The following is an 18,778-nucleotide window of genomic DNA, read 5'->3' on the forward strand; positions in this document are numbered from 1 at the left end:
AAAGGGTTGTCGCATAAGTAGTTTTGCTTAATTGAGCTACTTGATATGTGATCACACTTTCTGATGAGGAATTATATCCAGGATTGTTCAGAAAAGAGGACTATCTTAACATAATCCCATGTCCTCTCTAGCTTTAGTGGAGTGAGGTCAGAGAATGGAACAAAAGAGAGAGGCCCTGATTACCAACTTGCCCTTCTAGGCAGAGGAAGTCCAGCAAATCTATGGTTTTGCCAGTGTTCTAATATTTCTCAGGCTGTTGGATCTTGAACTTGGTATGAAATTGATTGATTTGGGTGGTACAAGAAGTGGGGCCTTTTCTTCAGGGATTGCCATGCTGGGCGCATCTCAACTAGAGTAAGCATAGTCCAAATTATCTTTGCATTAACTTTCACCATTGATGTAGTTACTGAGGTAATGGAGGGGGGGAAGGTTTAGAGAACAGAGACTGACACAATCACATGGAGCTCAATCAGTGGTGAGGTTGGGTGGGGAGGGAGATGGTAGATTTTAGTTTAAGCATCACAGCTAGGAGGGGAGCAGCTTATGGTACGTTTCCACCACCCTCCTGATTTATTGTGATATGATGTAAAATCTCTGCAGAAAAGGGACAGTGACACATTAGACATGTAGGGCCTCCTCCCCATGCACTGCCAGAACTAGGGAGAGCGAGAGAGAGCGAGAGAGAGAGAGAGAGAGAGAGAGAGAGAGAGATTTCACCTTATGGTTGAGATTGAGATGAGATTGAGATGATCACAGAAAGAAAGCTGAAGAAATGGCTTTTGAAGGGACTCTGAAGCTTTTTGATTTTTATCTTCCAAGGAGTAGGGACTATAGTGAGGGGGAAAACAAAGGGGCCAGCGTCGGTAATAGTAAGTAGTGATCAAAAGCATATAGTGAGAATGTACCAGGAGAGAGAAGACAATCATGCAGGCAATTTGATTGTGCCCTGGTGGTGGGCCTCAGTCTCTGTTTTCTTTACAGGGCTGACCAAGACACTGTCTGCGCAAGTGACAAATGAGTGCTGTCAGTGATGATGGCTCCACTGAGACCCCCTCCGTGGCTCCACAGGATAGGGAGAGGTGTAAACAAATAAAAAGCCTTGCCATGAGGTTATTCCTTCTAAGTATGTGCATTAGCATTGATTAATGCGAAAGAAAAAGCAAGTTTAGACTCATCAAATAACATGTTTTCAGGCATGAACCCATTCTTTGAGCAAGCCTGATGTTGTTCCTCTTATACTTGTTTTCATCTGAATTCATCATCCTTAATTACCCTTCAATGTTAGGAAAGTGAAGTGACATTAGTGTAAGACATAACCGAAAGCGACTATGGACGCTCAAAACACAAGCATGTAGCGTGTCGAATCGGTTCCGGTCTTGGTCATAAAATTACCATGTTTTGTCTCAATCTTTAGGCCAGGCTATTTTGCTCTATTTAGGATAGAAGAGCCTATTCAAGATACTGAATTGGTCTCCCTTGATTCCTATTCAAAGCTATATTCCTCTCATCTTCTCTCTCTTGATTCTGTTGGCTGCACCCATGTTAGAGTGGTATGAGCAGTCGTTGTACCCCAAAAAAAAAAAAAAACTAAATTCGTCTCTCATAGGCTTATTATCCTCCTCTACCAGACATGATCTTATAGAAATCTTTGTTGCTAGGCATGGTCTCCCCTTTCCTCAAAAAAAAAAAGAAAAAAAAGAGGTAGCAGGGTAGGGATCAATCTTAGCTAATCCAATGAAAACTGTGGGGTTTCTTCCTTGGATCATGTTCCAAGGATAAATACCACTTCCCATGTCTCATGCACCGGCAAGCAGCGAGACTTGCGGGGAGTCATTGTTTGGTGAGACCTACCTCATGAGACTAACCAACAACCCATTATAGTGTGAAATCTCTAAAATGCCTGTTGAACATAGTTTTATCTGGCAAAAACTCCAATGCATGGCATGTCACCTAACAAGCTTGGACAAAACTGGTTCACTAATTGTCAATCTCACCTATATCGTGACATAAACAATAATTAAGCATGGCCCCATTAATTTTAGATAGGCTCATTTAGCCATTAAATGTAATCTTTGCAGGCGAATCATAGTGATGTATATATCCAACACATTATAATCTAGATTTTGGATACTCTATAAGCTATTTTAGTTCATTTAAGTACTAAGTGACTGAATGACATTAAATGATTGATCTCAAGAACAAACAACAACAAAAAAATGTTTGGATAAAATAAGTTCTTCAACTTATAATCTTCATATCAACCTGTGAGAGGCCAGAGCTCACCTTTTCAGCGCAATTCTCTAAATCCAAGATTACTATTTTATAGTTTGGATAATGTGACATGTTGATATGCATTTCATGGAATGAACTGCCGAAGGATGAACAGACCAACCAATGCATGTCCGGCTTTTCATGTAGGGGGGCAGGCGGCTAGCTGGATAGATGCAAGTCCTTTAAATATCTGGCTTCTAGCCTTGTATGCTATTATAAATTCTTTATAGATACGACTTGGAACTAGATAAAAATTATTCTGATTGCTTGTATAGGAGCACAATTTATGTTGGTTGCATTTTAACAAAGTAGATGTCGTAAGATGGAGAGCAAAGTGATGTATTGGGAGGAGAACTAATGAAATAATAATAAACTAGGTTCTAATGGAAGTGGTTTGTTTGGCTCGAGAGAGGTTGTCGAAGAGCTTTGATTTGAATCAATGTGTTGTTGGTTGTTTATTATCTTTATTTATTTAGCAATATATACCTACCATGTCAAGTAACGCAAAGCGTGTGGAAAATTTTTTTGGTGCCTGTGTGGAAGATTTGCTTTGGAAAATAGGCATGTGGTTTATTCATGTAAATTTAGCATCATGCTCGATCTCCAAATCTCTCCTGATGAGATATGCCCATTGAATGGGTGATATTTTAATGCCATGCATGACAAATTTTGAGATTCATATTTGGAATATAATGCACTTGGGGAACAGCTTACTTGTAGGGGTGAAAGTAGATCGGATAATATTCATTCGGATCCACTTTTGTATCCGAAACTATCTGGATATGGATGAAAATTTGAGTATTCGATTAATATATGTATCCATATCCATCAAAAAAAAATAAATATGGATATGGATGGATAACTATCCGATCGGAATGTCCGATTTTATTTGTAATCATCTTTAATTTTACATAGCATTCATGAACTTTTAAAGAAAATAAATGACCACATTAATATTTTATTAGCTTGATTTAGCTTCCATTTAGTATAATCTTTAATTCTGGGTCATAAAGTATAATTATCCGATTTATATCTATATTTATATCCATATTTTCGGTATTCGATTTGTTTCTGTATTTATTTAAAATAAATATATATATATTTTTGCATCTAACTAACGTCTATATTTATATCTGCATTCGTCAAACAAAATAAATATAGATATAAATATACTAGTATCAGATCTAACATCAACTATATTTATTTGCATCAAACTTCTAACACAGCTCTCAAAGTCCCACTCATGGACTTAACCCATCCAATCCCTACCCTTCCTGGTCAAACCGAGTCGATGCCAGTGTTTCCTAAATCCAAGCATCTTATTATACTCATAATTATTGGTGAAGTTTCTAGGTGGGAACCAGCTAAAGCACAACTACTAAAGTCTGAAAGCGAGGTGTTTGATAATTCCTTATGCTTGAGAGAGACATTTCGGCTCTATAAAGGGAGTGCTCCTGGATACTTCCAGCTCAAAAACCACAACCACCACAGTAATAGCAGCATCCAACTCCACGTCCCTATCATTTGCTCGTAACCACAGCCTTGAATGAGTGCATGTGTCAAATATTAACATTTGTGAGAGCTTTGGGGGTTTGAAACAACCACTGACTGAAGCATCTCATAATAAGCTATATATAAAGTTGTAGACCAATCTCAATCTGAGGTTAGTGCTAGATAAGCTTGTTTTCGTTGTCAGCTGGTAGTGTTATCATTAAAATAAAAGAGGTGTCTTAGTCGAACACTAGTAAAAAGAGTTGGCCTCTCATGGGGGTCTTTAGGACCTTCCACACGTTCGTCTCCCATTTCCAAACAAAACAACTTCTCCGTCTATGATAGCATTTGATGTTTTTCCGGCTTCGGGCCATCGCTCTTCTAGTTCTGCTTTGGAGTTGGCTCGAAGCCAGTTCAGGTGGCAAGCTAACCCCGGACAAAAATTTCTGAGCTAGCTCTTGGATCCTGATGACTAACATTGATTCTTTAGTCCCAGTAGGGTTAGACCAATTGCAATTGAGCTTCGAGGCATCGAATGAATAGCTTCTTATGGCCACCGAGGTGGTAGCACGGTGGGAACGGAGCTTTGATTCCACCGGAGTGACCCAAGTTCGAAACGCGCGGGCATCGATTAAATGTGGGAACCGGATGCCCCTCGCTTGGTTTGCCCGGTGGAATCGCTATCTGGTCCGCCAGTACTGAGGTGGCACTGGAATGACGTACTCACACGTGAGCGTTGATCTCAGTGGAAGGAGACCATCGGTCGGGGAAGGTACGCAGAAACTTGGGCATTAGCAGGCAAGGTTTAAGACCATATTATAATATTTACCATGAATCCTCTTCGGTGCATTGTTTGTACCGTGGAGTGTTGTGCAGCACTCGATGGCTTCTATCAGAAGATGGATAGGTACCAAACAAAATAATCTTACATGTCATATACGATGTGTCTTGTTTGATGATCGTTCGTCTCCTGATGGTAGCTATCTGAGCGTTGCACACCAATTTGCAGCGTAAACTGTATATCGTTGAGGATTCCTGCTCGCATTGAAATATTATAATAGCTGTAATAGTAATTTCAAGTTGTCCTTAATATCTAATCTAATAGAGAATGACATATGCATTCCATGTGACAGTAAAAACTCGTAAATATAGGAGATATTGAGTTAAACTCTCGTTGAAATTTGCACTACATATAAAAAGAGTATTTATTATTATAATTGTTGTACGGTGAATTTGAATAGTCGATAATGTTCAAAATTTTTAGGCTCATCCAAATAAAACAATCTTTTTAACAAAGATTAAATAAAAAAATCTTTACAATGAGAGAATTGAATAACATTGTTATTTCTAGTTACAATGTGTTGTTTTTCCTATTATAGCCACTAATACTCGCAAATATTTTTTATTTCCAAGCAAACCTGGCCGATGCTAGAACCCGGGAAACAAGGTAAATATTGACATTGTCACTATTTATCTTAACAGAAAATATTTTTTTAACATAAATTCCATGTTAGTTAAAGAATATTATACAATGAATTTCACAATCAAATAACCTCAGTATTTTTGTTAAATTTTTTGGTATTTTTTGTTCTAACAGCCAATAACGGCAGTCCTTATTTCACTCCAATAATGGAAAAGGTATCCGTTATTTGATGTCGTTATATGATTAAAAGTGAGGTCACGGAGAGTGATTGGAGCCAAGGAAAACATTATTGTAGCATGAGGGGGGTAAGGCATCCCGGCTTTGGATTTGATTTGAAATGACAAGCAGAATACTGTTATTGGAATCAAAAAATTATTAGTTAGATCAGAGATTCACCAGTTCAACAGTAGACCAATTAAACTATGACCAATATATACCAAAAAAAAAAAGAATGATACAAATATTGTTGGTCTGTGGTGCACTAATTTATGAGTTTAACAACAGTAGATCTGATTCAACTAAAAATTTAGCTCTAAATCCGGCCAAGAAGGACCTGAGAGCCAAAGGCTTCACACGTCATGCTGTCCCTCGTTGTTCTAAGTGCATGCGAGCAACGAGCATGCAATGTTTGAGTGGCATCGTCAGCATAATGGCCCATCTCCATTATTCGTTGGTGTAACAGGAAACAGATTTATTATTTGTCTGACCCAACCTCAAAGTCGATATTCTGAAATAGAATCATGACAGCTATCATGCAACAGTAAAGTATGAATAATGTCACAGTTTTCATCAACTGTTTGGCTTAGGTATTGTCATATTCTTAGTACTATTTTCCAAAAATTAATCAATAATACACATGCAATTATTTCTCTAACAAATATTAAAAAGAATATGAACTTTTCATATGGTCAACGAAAATAGATCAATGGAAAATTTTAACTTTGCTATCGAGAGAACATTGATACCCTCAAACCCCTTTGAGTTTGCCTATTATTAATATTCTGAAGTTATGATGGCGTCTCCACCAAAGTTAAAAGTTGCTGCGTGTTAAAAGGTTCTACCATGTAATTAAGTATATCGAAAAGTTATACTAGTCGTCATTCTTAGAACATGTAACAACAATTATGACATAAGCTATGATATTAACTAATAAATACAGAATTCTGAAGGCTATCACATTAATTAATGTATCTAAATTCTTTCCATCTATTATGATTTTTTTTTTGCATATATGCCCCTAAATATCCAAAATTGCTATTTGTTTGCATATCTTTATAAATGTTTCTATTTGCACGTCTACCCATAAAGAGTATTTTAGTTATTTTAATTTGAAACCGTTAATTTTTTAACGGCGGTTAGATGGCATGGATACGTATGCAAAAACAAAAATAAAAAAAAAGAAGGTTAGAATAGCAAAATAAGTATTTTAGGAGGGTATTTATGCAAAAAAAAATTTTGTATTTATATGGTATGTATGATAACATGTTTGAATAGATGGTCCAATGTGTCCCTGATTTAAAATACATTGAAATTAATCACAAATCTGTTATACTGTGAATAAATCAAACGAGCCAGTAAACCAGCCCACAGGAAATTAAGGACTGCCAAATTAATGATTAATATAACGGCTGTTATATTATCATAACGGGCGATATTTTTGAAACATGAGGATCCAAGGGCGAAAGTGGGGTTGGGGAGAGGGAGGAGCGTGTGGTCGTGGGAACAGGGGGTGGTGACCACACCAGCCATGTGAGGCTCTGAAACCACAGCGTACCTTTCCCCGCCCCTCTAAAGCCGACTCGTCCCCTTCATCAATGGCGACCCCACGAGTCGCTCCAACTCATCCCAAACACGCCCCGCAGTGCAAAAAAAAAACCATGCGTAGCACTGTACATGGTGAACCCAAGCACCTCCACCCCTAAAAAGGGCGCAGTAAAAGCTGAGGGGGGAAAAAAAATAAGAAGAAGAATGACCGAAGGCTCAGTTTAATTCTATCCACAAAGATACGAAAGCCTCAAAAGACTGCAGGGTCCCATGATGCTGAAATGAGAAAAAGTTGGTGATCCAGCGGAAACATTCACCACCCCCATGATGTATCTATTACTATCCGAAAGGGATGGTGAAATGAGCACCAGAGAGAGAGAGAGAGAGATCCACTACTCTTAGATCTCTGTGATGCCATTGAAATCCCCATGATGGGTACTTTAAGAACACCATTAGGTCTTCTCTTATCTTTCGTTTGGCTCTTGACCCCTTAAATTTGTTGTTAAGAAAAAAGAATATGTCACGTTTTGGAGTTATGGTGGTGCGCGAACTGCGACACGGCATATTATCGATCTAGATAATGTTATTATAGTATGACAACGGTACAGCAACAAGAGGACAAAAGAAGAGGGCGAGGGGGCGAGTGAGGGGTCGAGACCGGAATCCAAATCATGGCTTAGGGAAAAGGGTAGAGTGAGAAAGACTAGAGACAAGGAAAAGGCCAGTTAGCCCACGCCCTGGGCCTCGAGTTGGAGAAAGGAGGAGAGAGAGAGAGGAGCGAGCTTTCAGGTGCAGAGGTGAACGTGCCCTATTTGAGCAGATCTAGATCTATCCATGCACTCTCCCCAGCTTGAAAACGACGAAGGTAGGGAAGAGGGGGGAGAGAGAGAGAGAGAGAGGGGGGGAGAAGAGGAAAGAGGTCATTAGAATCCTCGCCAAACCATGCCGGACAAAGCAATTATAACGGAGCCAAAAGAGGGATGGATGGACTTGTAGGCCGTTGCTGGTGACTCGCAGCTTTGTATCCTTGGGAATGGAGTCGGTCAATAGCAGCTCAGTGATGCACTGTTCTTCTAAGAGTAAAGGAGGGAAGGAAGGGAAAGAAGAGCACTACTCCCAGGGAGCAGCGAGCACGAGAGCCTTAGCAAGCAGCAGCAGCTTTGTAGTATCTCTTCTTTATTAGGCAAACAAAGCTCAAGGTAACAAACACAAGCACAAGCACAAGCAGTAGTACCATTTATTTGAGGAGAAGGGAATAAGGTTTTGGCCTCCGCCCTTTTATTTTTTGCCCTTTTTCTTTCCCAACCTTTTTCTCCACCCAACTGCCTTTTAATGGCAGCAGCAGACGAGGAGTAAGTGTCAGCTACTCTTCCTCGTCTTCTTCCTATCTTTTAACACACCCTTCACGCTTTCCTCTTTACCTTTTTTTTGTTTCTCTCTTTCTTCTTTCTCTTTAGCCGGTGCCGTGCGAGTTAAAAAAAATTAAACAAACGAACGAAGAATAGTGGAGAAAGAAAGAGGAAGGAAAACAAGAAGAGGAAGGGTCTTTTTTTTGGTTCTAAAACTGGCGGTGAGTCCATGGACGCCTACGAGGCGACGAGGATCGTGTTCTCGAGGATTCAGAACCTGGACCCGGAGAACGCTGCCAAGATCATGGGGCTTCTTTTGATCCAGGACCACGGCGAGAAGGAGATGATCCGCCTCGCCTTCGGCCCCGAGGCCCTCGTCCACTCGGTCGTCCTCAAGGCCCGCAAGGACCTCGGCCTCCTCCCCTCCTCCACCGCCACCGCCGCCTCCCCGTGCTCCTTCCTCCTCGCCCGCCAGAACTCCTCCTCCCGCCTCGGCCTCGCTCCTCTGTCGCCGCTCTCGATATCCTCCCCCTCCTCCTGGGCTCCGCCCCCCGTCTTCTCCCGGATCAACAGCAACGGCAGCGCTCTCAACGGCTCCGCGGACGACGTCGTCCAGAACCCCACAGACGAGCTCGTGAGCCCAAGCAATCCGGCTGCCGCCTCCCCGTTCTACGCCGGGGCTGACCTCATCGACGAGTTCCAGCTCCACGACCAGCTCTCCTTCCTCAACGACGTCCACGCCTCCTCCCACATCCCCATCGGGCCCAAGTCCGTCCCCGCCGGCGGCGACCTCTTCTACCCGGACGTCGACCGGAGCCCGAGCGGCGACGGGAACGGGATGCTCTTCCCCTATGGCGTTGGCTGGGGAGCCAACGGCCATCACCGCCGGATCTGCTCCGTCACCGACCTCTGCTTCGGCGCCGACCCCGCTGGCGCCGGTTTCGGGTGGAAGCCCTGCCTCTACTTCGCACGGGGCTACTGCAAGAACGGCAGCGCCTGCCGGTTCCTCCACGGCCTTCCCGACGACGCCGCCACGGCGGCGGCGGCGATGGCTGGAGGTAATAAAATGGACGCCGTGGTCGAACAGCAGTGCCAGGAGCTGCTGCTGAGGTCAAAGAGCCAGAGACTGGGCGGCGCCTCCCAGCTCACGGCCTCCGCCTTTCCCTACTCCCCCACCGGCTCCGTCCCGCCGTCTCCCTCGTCGAGCAAATGCCTCAACTTCTTCTTACAGCAGCAGCAGAGTGAGAGCCAAAGGTACTCACTTTTTCACTTCAAAGACTCCAATTTTAGCTTCTTAGTCGTGAATGGATCTGAACAAAGATACTGGCTTTCGAATTCCGACAGGGCGGCAGCTGCGGCGGCGCTGATGCTCGGCGGGGACGAGAGCCACAAGTTCATGGGCCGGTCTAGAATGGAAAGGAGTGACTTTTCCGGCATGGTGAATCCAGGATCGAGGCAGATCTACTTGACCTTCCCGGCCGACAGCACCTTCCGAGAAGAAGATGTCTCGAACTATTTCAGGTTGGAATTATTTTGCTGCTCGAAGTCTTCGAATTTATGAAACACTAAACTTAGTTCGTCCGGGGCTAATCTTTGCTGCTTTTTATTTTTTTGGGGGGGTTTCAAAACTTCTTAAGTATTTATGGGCCAGTTCAAGACGTAAGAATTCCATACCAGCAGAAGAGGATGTTTGGGTTCGTAACCTTCGTCTACCCGGAGACAGTGAAGCTGATCCTGGCCAAGGGGAACCCCCACTTCGTGTGCGACGCCCGGGTCCTCGTCAAGCCCTACAAGGAGAAGGGAAAGGTCCCCGACAAGTACAGGCACCACTCCTCCCCCCTTCTCCCTGATTCAAAATTCCTAGCTTTCTTGAGTAACTTTTGTTTCCTCAGCCTTCTGATCCTCTCTGCCCGCAGGAAGCAGCAGCAGCAGGCCGAGAGGGGGGATTTCTCTGGCTGTACTACCCCTACTGGCCTCGACTCCAGAGACCCCTACGACCTGCAGCAGCTCGGTTGGTACCTCTCTACTCCATTTCAATATCGAAATAAAGCCTTCTTTCTTTTTCCTTTCGTTCTATAGTTTAATTGACTGAATTGCAGTGGATTGGAGAGCAGGAGCAAGGATGCTGTACAGCGGCAACAGCACCCCGGAGTTGTTGCTGAGGAGGAAGCTAGAAGTGCAGCAGCAAGAGGCGGAGCTGCAGCAGGCCATTGAGCTCCAACACAGGCGATTCATGGGCCTCCAGCTCCTCGATCTGAAAACCCGCAGTCTCTCCTCCTCCATGGCCACCTCCACCATTTCCACTCCTCCAACCATCGCCATTCCTTCTCTGGATTCCAGGAGCAATGGTGGAAGCCAGGAAGACTCGCCATCCGAAGGTACGGGTTAATTAATTAAGTTAATCACCTGGATGCGATGCATGGATTAGTTACGAGTGCAATTAAGTGGCTCTATAATTGTGATATGATATACTTTGGAATCATGGCGGAGTTAATGAGAGGGTATAATTTTCTGGTTATAGACAGCAAGAGCTCCAGCACCACGCCTGGCGCGGCACCCGGCCTCAAGCGAAACAGCTCTTCCCATGGGCTGCTTCGCCAGACGCCAGTCGACCCTGCCCATAAGGAGGAATCTTCCGGTGAGGCGAACCCCAAAGACGATGGCGATTTCCAAGAAAGGTAATAGAATCTTTAATTAACCCCTCCCATTACGCTTTTTTTTGTTCTTATTGTTATCATTATTCTCTCTTTTCCTTGAAACCATTTTCATTTCTTTTTCCTCCTCATCTCTCTCTCTCTCTCTCTCTCTCTCTTCCCCCCACCATTAATGCTTCTACAAAGAGAAGAAGGTGAGAGAGTAAAAGAAAAGAAAATCGAGAAAAGAAAAGGAAAATAAAAGGCAAAAGAAAGGTTCTTCGAGCATTATTAACTCTGGGGGAGCTCTTTTATTTTTTTATTTTTATTTTTTTTTTTTGGTGCGTGTGTATGTGTAACGGGTTCCATCTTATGTTTCTTTGACGACATTTTGGCAGCGCTGAGCATAACCTGCCGGATAGTCCCTTTGCTTCGCCAACCAGGTCTTCGTTTACGCTCGACTCCGCCGTCGGCGAAGCTGATATCGCGGCGGCCTCCGCCGCTGCTACGGCTTCCTGCAATGGCACCAACGGCAGCAGCAACAGCCATCTCATGACCTCCACGCTGCTGCCGACTACTTCTACACTGGACATGACCTCCTTCAAGTCTTGCTTCTTTCAGATGCCCAGGTAAACGACTACTCGCAGTAATTTGCATTAGGCTTATGTCAATGCATGTGTACTTCATTCTCAAAGTATCGAAGCTAAAATGCTCTATTCGACTAGGTTCTCGTCCGGTCGTGGAGCGATCGGAATGTAAAGTGGGGGGAACTGGCTCATGGGAGTGAGCCGGCCTTCCGAAATCAAAGTAAGTAGCAATCCTTTTCCCGACCGCTGTCTTGCAACTAAGACTCAAATTAATAATGGCATTTCATAGCTAGCTCTCCTTCATTGCTTGTTTATTTGTTTGCAGGAAGGAAAAAGTCATAGTGGAAAGAGTATAGGAAAAGAGAAGTTGCAGTCAGGATAGATAGTGTTTCAAGGTTAATAGTTTTTGTTTTTATATCTTTTCTTAAATTGTAAGCTATAGACTGGCCTCCACTGCCTCTCCAAGCCCCTCGGTGCCATGTCATAATGCAGCTGCTTAAAGAAAGGAAACAAGGATAGGGGTGATAAGGAGGAAGAAAGGGCATGGAAAGGAACAACTCAGTCGTCAGCAATCAATCAGACTACCACCAATGCAGCATTACTAAAAGCCCACTACTTTCTACTACTACTGCTGCTGCTACTACTACTATTACTACTGGTGCTAGTGCAAGCAAGCTAGCTACGTAGCCATCATCTACCACCAGCCATCAGATACTTAACATTTGAATACGGAGTACAGACACCAAACAGATGAGAACAGGACAGGACAGGAAAACAGAAGCCAGACTGATCGATTTCCGAAAGGATAGCTAAGCAAAGCAGAGGAAAGGACCGCCGCCTAGCGGAGGAGAAGTTAAAAGGATTGGAGAGCAACGGTTTAATCATCGCCATGAAGGTTGTCATCAACCTCCTGCGTCGTCTCCCTTTCACCCTTTCCAATTGTCTTTTACCTTTTACCTTCATCTTTCTTTCTTCTTCTTTTTTTTACTTTTAAATCTACTGTAGGTGACAGTGATAAGAGAAAAAGCTAAGAAACAATATTTTCTACTGCTTTTTCACTTGTGTGTAAATATTCAAGATTTATCCCTGCTTGCGCAAGTCCTCATTGAATTATTTGCAAGTAATTATAGTTTAACTTAAAACACAAGCAACTCTTAGTCATCGTTGGGATCGTTTGAGCAATTTGACCACCTACTTACTGACGCCATAAGTCTATAGTGGCCTAACTCTAAAGGGAGGGTAAGTAGTAAACAAATAAAATAATAAGGTGACTGATGTCAAGTGGTGGTGTTTCCCCTCCCCCTCCCTCCTAACGTCATGCTTTTCCTCTTTTCCCAGCGCTGTCACCCTGCGGCCTTCTCCCCGCTAAGCTCGTGTAATCTAGCTGGAGATCACGTGGTTGCTTGGATTATCCTGTGGTCCATCTCATCTATACCTACACAAACGGACATCTCCTTTGCCCGTTCTCTCTTTCTCTCTTTCTTTGCCCTTTTCCTTTTCATTCTCTTCAAACCCATCACCACCAATAGCTTTTGGAAGTTCGTGTGGATTGGAGAACGAGCTGCTGCTCCTCTCTTTTGCGCCCCCTTTTTTTCTTTATTTTTTTTTTACTTTTCCGTGAATTCTTTTGCTTGCTATGGGGGAAGAGGTTACGGTGAGGGTGAGGCCGGAGCAACCTTTTCTGGTCATGGTGACGGTGATGGGGGCCTTTACCTAATGGGATCGATAGGCTTGGAGGTCATTGGGAATGGATAAGCTGCGAGGCCTGAGACAGGGCACTGATTGGTCCAGACGTCCATGAGATCCTCCGCCTGAGACAGTGATTGATCTTCGCCGCATGCAAGTTTGGGCCATCTTGCAGTAACTTTTATTTATTTCTTTTAGTACGGCTTAGCTAAGCTGCCCAACCCCTTGCCTGAACCATTCAGGATCCTCTCGCCATGTAACTTCAGAATCCTGCACCACCGCCGATAGCTGCCGCATCATCGATCTCAGAGATCAACAGTTCTTTTTCATCACAGTACAAATAATACTTCATCATATTCTGAAAAAAAAAAAAACGAATGAGACCATAGAGGACGCAAACTTTCTTTTAGCATACCATACATAATATATGGTTTATGGAGAATTTTATTATCAGTTTTATTCTTGATGAATGATGGCTCGCAAAAAAACTAGGTCATGTATACAAGATAAGCGAAAGGGGTACATAATTATTTTTATATATTTTTTGTATACCTGGATATAAGTATGAAACAGGTATCTAATACTTATATACATTGAATATTCGATAGGTATACTTATTTATGTTACTTTCCAGTAATAAGATTATTCAGAAACTCCAAATATACTTCCATTTTTTTTTAAATAAATAATTAAATGAATTTTTCATAAAATCTACAAAATATTATGGCATACTGTTATTGTCTTATTTCTCATCGGATATGACCTTGATTGGCATGGCCTAATCACATATGAATTACACAAACTGGTGTGATGGATCTAATGGAAATGCTGCCATCCTTATTCCAGCTTCCAACTTTTTCTCACTTCTTGGTTTAAGCTAGGATGAGAGGCGGTCATCCGGCAGCATGGGTTTACTTTTTATGGATCTATGGGTTGTCTGGGTCTTACTTGATCTTATGGATCCAAAAATATGGTGGAATCATAGATACGCTTAGTAGTGCATTGATTTCATATCCATAATAAACTCTGGTGGGCTATAACTCCTTTCTATTCATTAAAATATGGCATTTGGTGCAGATAGATGTCCTTAACCAACTAATACCTGTATATTTATCTAGGATTTCTTATACAAAGACATTGTATGGATTTCAAATCTACAAATATTTCTCAAAATATTAATTTTTATATTTTATTTTTTAACCTTTTGAATGGAAAGGTTATATTATTTGTGAATTGTTTAAATCGTATTTCATGGGATATTTGTTAACCTGAAATCAAAAAATACCCCATATAATTTTTAACTAGCTACAAATTTTTTTATGAAAATATCGAGTTTCTTTATTTTTCGAGCCATCTTCTACATGACCGATGATCTAGTCGAGCATCAGCTGAAAATTAATCAGTGCACTATAACTCGAGGACAAGTTCCCCGAGCGACAAGTCAATATTAATGACCGCAGACTAAGGCATGCAATGGTGATGAAATGCCATGCATGAATATTGAATGCTCACACATCCTTTTAAGATCATGATCAGTGCTCTGAAACTAGATGTCATTATATCATTATATCATTATAGCGGCTCTACAATTATCTTAATTGGCCATTGTAACAATAATAACAGCCTTACTAGTCCAGTCCAACCTTCATTTGAATTTTCTCAAAAAGAACCATACAGAGTGTTATAAAAGCGAACCTTAACCATTTTGACAGGAAAAGTAGTTAATAGCCAGATGTTTATGTGAATTTCATCAAAAATAGAAAGATGGTTATGCGAGCAAATTAATGTTCAGACCTTAGTATAGCATTTTTCAGATTAAACTCTGAAAAGAAAAATAAACCACGGTACTTGCATTATTACCTACTGGTAGGGAAAAATGCTACAAAATAACCACTATTAGAATGCCTACTTCGTGTGTACGTATCAGATATGTGTTTATATGCGCGCGTAGCATGAAAGGGGACCTTTGTACAAAAATAATTTATACTGTATTCAGCTTTACTACTAACAGAGATCCAGAAATGTGTTTCATCTCCACACGTGTGACAGTCGATTTCTTGAGGATGGTAAAATACGGAAGCAATGGTTACGACAAATCAGGCCAGAAACCATACAGAAAATATATATGCAAACATTTTTTTTTTTTGGTAAAAATATATGCAAACCTTTACGTGATAGAATAGTTGCGTGGTCCTGAGCATATTGTTTTGCCTTTAATTTGGAAGTAGGAAAGCAGGCACAAAGGAAGGAGCCTTGGGGCCTGCTTTCCATCTTCCAGTAGTGAAAAATGTGGTCGCAAGTCACAACCCTTCAGGCCTTCAAACGTTTGGCAGACAAACATAAGTTGAGAAAGAAAGGCATTAGCTCCAAAAATATATTAGCTTCAAAGTGCTAAAGATGCAACTCAATCCACTGCTGGAACGACCCGGGATCCAAGGACAGTTGGTGGCACTATTGTGAAACTTAACTGCGACCAAGATAGATTCCATAAAACTGTTGGTGGAGTATTATTTTCTGCAGCATTTATAAGGTATTGTCGCTGTATAATAATTTTTAATAACACTCTTGATAACTACTGCAGTATTATATATCTTGTATGATGTTTCCTAAAATGAGTATTAGAGAATGGTTATAGTAACAGATTTTGCGGAGTGCTACTAAAATTTCATGGTTATAGGCTTTGTTTTCTAGTGCGGGACATACGTTCTTGGGTTCGGGTTGTATCTTTTGCATAAAAGAATGATTGATTTTTTTTTATATATGGTATCGACCATCGGATAGCGCTCTACACAACTCTCAAAGTACTCTAAATTTTTTTATTCATCCATCTACATGTGCAGACCTCGAAGCAACCATTGTGTGATCCAGCGGTTGATTCGCGCGAACAAAGAAAAGTCGTGCTTTCGTGTGAAAGATGCAACAGCCCTTGTCCTACGCGCATGCGGTGTTTCCTGAAACAGTGATAGGTGTTATCAGTTATTTGAAACGCAACCTCTCAGGATTCAAACACAAACTACTCTCACAGCAAAAGTGGGTCGCAACCATTAGGCTGTAGCCCGGTTTCCCATGCATAAGTTGCTATCGAAGACCATGTTGCCAGCTCCTCGGCTTCCATGGTTACTGGCTCTCGAGCAAGCAAATTAAACCCAGATTAAAAGCTATGGGAGCGGAGAACTTGGGATCATTAGGAGGCAGTTCCCATCATCATCTTAGATTCCGTATTCGGAGCTCAAGGAAGCGGACTCCTTCTCTCTCTCTCTCTCTCTCTCTCTCTCTCTCTCTCTCTCTCTCTCTCGTCTCATGCAATAAGACAACAAAGAAGCAACCAATTCAAAAAAGAAGAGCAAATAAAAAATTGGTGTCGGTGGAGGCCACCCGTAGCGATTACTGTTTCCGACGTATGGCATGGTTGGGTGAGAACAGGAAAGATTCTTTTCCTTCTCTGCGTGTTTTCCGCTTGCGTGTGCCTTCATGTGCTCGTTTCCAGGGCAAGGAATAGTCGCCATCTTATTAGTTAATAGTGGGGTGTCTCCCAGCTCCTCAGTGCTTCTTCCAATAATATTTTTACTACTCTCCCCCTACTCCCATCTCTGGGGCCAACCGACCAACTCTGCCTACCAACCGCAGTCATTATCTAGTTGTCCAAATGGGCCTGGGTTTTACCAGGGATTTCATGGGGCCATATATCCCAAGGGGGATGCCTGGATTCAGATATTGTCTCCTTTCTCGCACGATTTCCGAAGTAATTACTGTACTATAAGGTGGAAAACCATTCCGTGCGTGGTTTTGCAGGTCATGTTGGTTTGGATGTTTGGTGGAAGCTGAGGTGCCGGATAAGACTTTCATTCTTTGAGGGATTCAAGCTGATTCTTTTGGCTCAGGAGGTTTGGTTGTACCTCTGCTACGTTTTATATAGAGCTGTAAAGTGAAAGGAGGACTTGAAAGAACAAGACTGGGAAAACTTTCGGCTGGATCGAAAACCCATTTCCTTGATACAAACCACGTAAAGATGACAATTGTACTAGCTGCAAACTTTTAGTTACCTTAATGGGGTATTTATTGCCTGTAACTGATCTAAGAGGAAAAGGTACTTGATAAGTGGCTGCGATCCTCTTATGTGAAACCCATGTTGATGATTCAAATGGAAGAAATGATGATATCGGTGATGATATGTTGAATTTAGATCATTTCTTCATGATGTTTCTTTATTTGACCATTCATGGTATGCATACGACTGGTTAAACAGGGAGCCATCCCATTTTGTAATTTGTTAATTAACCAATAAATGGACTCCCACTTCTTTTTATCTCCCTTTCTATGTTATTATCTGAAGATGATAGAGAATTAAGAAGAGGGATGCAATATTTATTGAAAAAGAAAGTAAGGTTCAGACAAGGAGGGGGTTGCCCTCCACTCAGCCGATTGGATGTAGGTAAAATTTAAATTTGGATTATCCAGTATCAAAGCCCCATAACTTTACCAGTTGCACCAACTGGTACGCTTATCTACTAAACTTTTTTTGCAACTTTTAATCACTTGTTACAAGTAAAGGATACTTGCAAAAGAAAATGAATTGTTAGAATCAAAAATCAGTTATCACAAGTGACAAGATAGAAGATGTGCATGTTGTTGCATGAAGAGTAACATTTCAGCAAAGACAGTTGTGTTTCATTATCAGTTAAAAAGTGCTTCTCACATTACAGTCAAAATTATAGAGGTATTTTAATTTAATCGATTGGTCGCGGATCCACCCGAAACCCCACTGTTCCTCCTGAGAAGAGCAGATATATAAAATCATGACTCCAGCAGTTACCGAGCATTTTGTATCCAATTTCTGGTCCTCAATTCTGTCCTCGTCGATACTAGTTTTGACAGTAAACGAAGCCTACCATATCTGGTTTGATATAAATGGACCGACCTGAAATAGCCGGTTCAGGTCATTACTCCCTACGTGTTTGATTTTGTCCATGTTCGACCTGCAAGAACTCACTACAGCTTTGCTACAGGCCAACCAAAAACCCCGAAGCGGGCTGCCCTGGGCTCACTGGGTTCAATTCCCCAGTTCCAGGCAACCAAACAGGCAGCAGAAATGCAGGTCTAATTTTGACTATTTGCACATACCAAACAATAGGGTGCACTCGCCGTAGATGGAGAGCTACCTCAGAGACTTGGGCAATAGATGGGGAGCTACCTCAGAAACACTGTGATATTCTATTTTCCGTCTTTATTGGGTGCATCCGTATAGGTGTTCTATGAATTACTCGTCTTAGCATAAAAAAAAAAGGTGCACTTCGAACTCTGGTGCTGCATTTGAGACTTCCGACTCGTTAAACATTTAGGCATCTTAAGAGCCCGAGTTTGGGAGGCTCGAGCTTGGCTCGTTTCACATAATCTCGGGCTCGGACTTGATACCAAGCTCTGTATTGGGCTCGAGCTTGGGCTTGCTTGGTACCGAGCTCTGTATTGGGCCCGAGCTCGAGCTCGATAAAAGACAAAGAAAACTTGATCGATCATTTGGATCGACTCACTCTATCAGAAGCTTCATAAATTATCTTCTCCAGTGTTGGGGTCGAC

At 42.1% G+C, this 18,778-nt stretch overlaps 1 protein-coding gene across 8 annotated transcripts; it reads left to right on the top strand.

Moving 5' to 3' along the window:
- Positions 1-7,606: 7,606 nt before the first annotated feature.
- Positions 7,607-12,616, top strand: LOC103709690 (zinc finger CCCH domain-containing protein 53-like). 8 transcript variants are annotated; one of them, XM_039132938.1, is made up of 10 exons: positions 7,607-8,301; positions 8,407-9,552; positions 9,643-9,819; positions 9,936-10,115; positions 10,191-10,309; positions 10,398-10,676; positions 10,820-10,976; positions 11,330-11,560; positions 11,657-11,738; positions 11,844-12,616. In XM_039132938.1, exons 2-9 carry the CDS (start codon positions 8,528-8,530, stop codon positions 11,688-11,690), a joined length of 2,202 nt encoding a protein of 733 aa, XP_038988866.1. In that variant the 5' UTR covers positions 7,607-8,301; positions 8,407-8,527; the 3' UTR covers positions 11,691-11,738; positions 11,844-12,616. The 8 variants fall into 8 exon arrangements, with proteins under 8 accessions (XP_038988866.1, XP_038988867.1, XP_038988868.1 ...); XM_039132939.1 differs by having other exon boundaries at positions 7,607-8,209; XM_039132940.1 differs by having other exon boundaries at positions 7,607-8,148.
- Positions 12,617-18,778: the final 6,162 nt, after the last annotated feature.

Source organism: Phoenix dactylifera, chromosome 13 (assembly GCF_009389715.1).
Source record: "Phoenix dactylifera cultivar Barhee BC4 chromosome 13, palm_55x_up_171113_PBpolish2nd_filt_p, whole genome shotgun sequence".
Taxonomy (NCBI): domain Eukaryota; kingdom Viridiplantae; phylum Streptophyta; class Magnoliopsida; order Arecales; family Arecaceae; genus Phoenix; species Phoenix dactylifera.

What these genes read in the sequence shown, in the direction of transcription:
- LOC103709690 (XM_039132938.1), top strand. Translation starts at nt 8,528, where the DNA reads ATGGACGCCTACGAGGCGACGAGGATCGTGTTCTCGAGGATTCAGAAC. An exon ending in CAGCAGAGTGAGAGCCAAAG is followed by an intron (nt 9,553 to 9,642) that starts GTACTCACTTTT and finishes GAATTCCGACAG; the next exon opens with GGCGGCAGCTGCGGCGGCGC. An exon ending in CTACGACCTGCAGCAGCTCG is followed by an intron (nt 10,310 to 10,397) that starts GTTGGTACCTCT and finishes ACTGAATTGCAG; the next exon opens with TGGATTGGAGAGCAGGAGCA.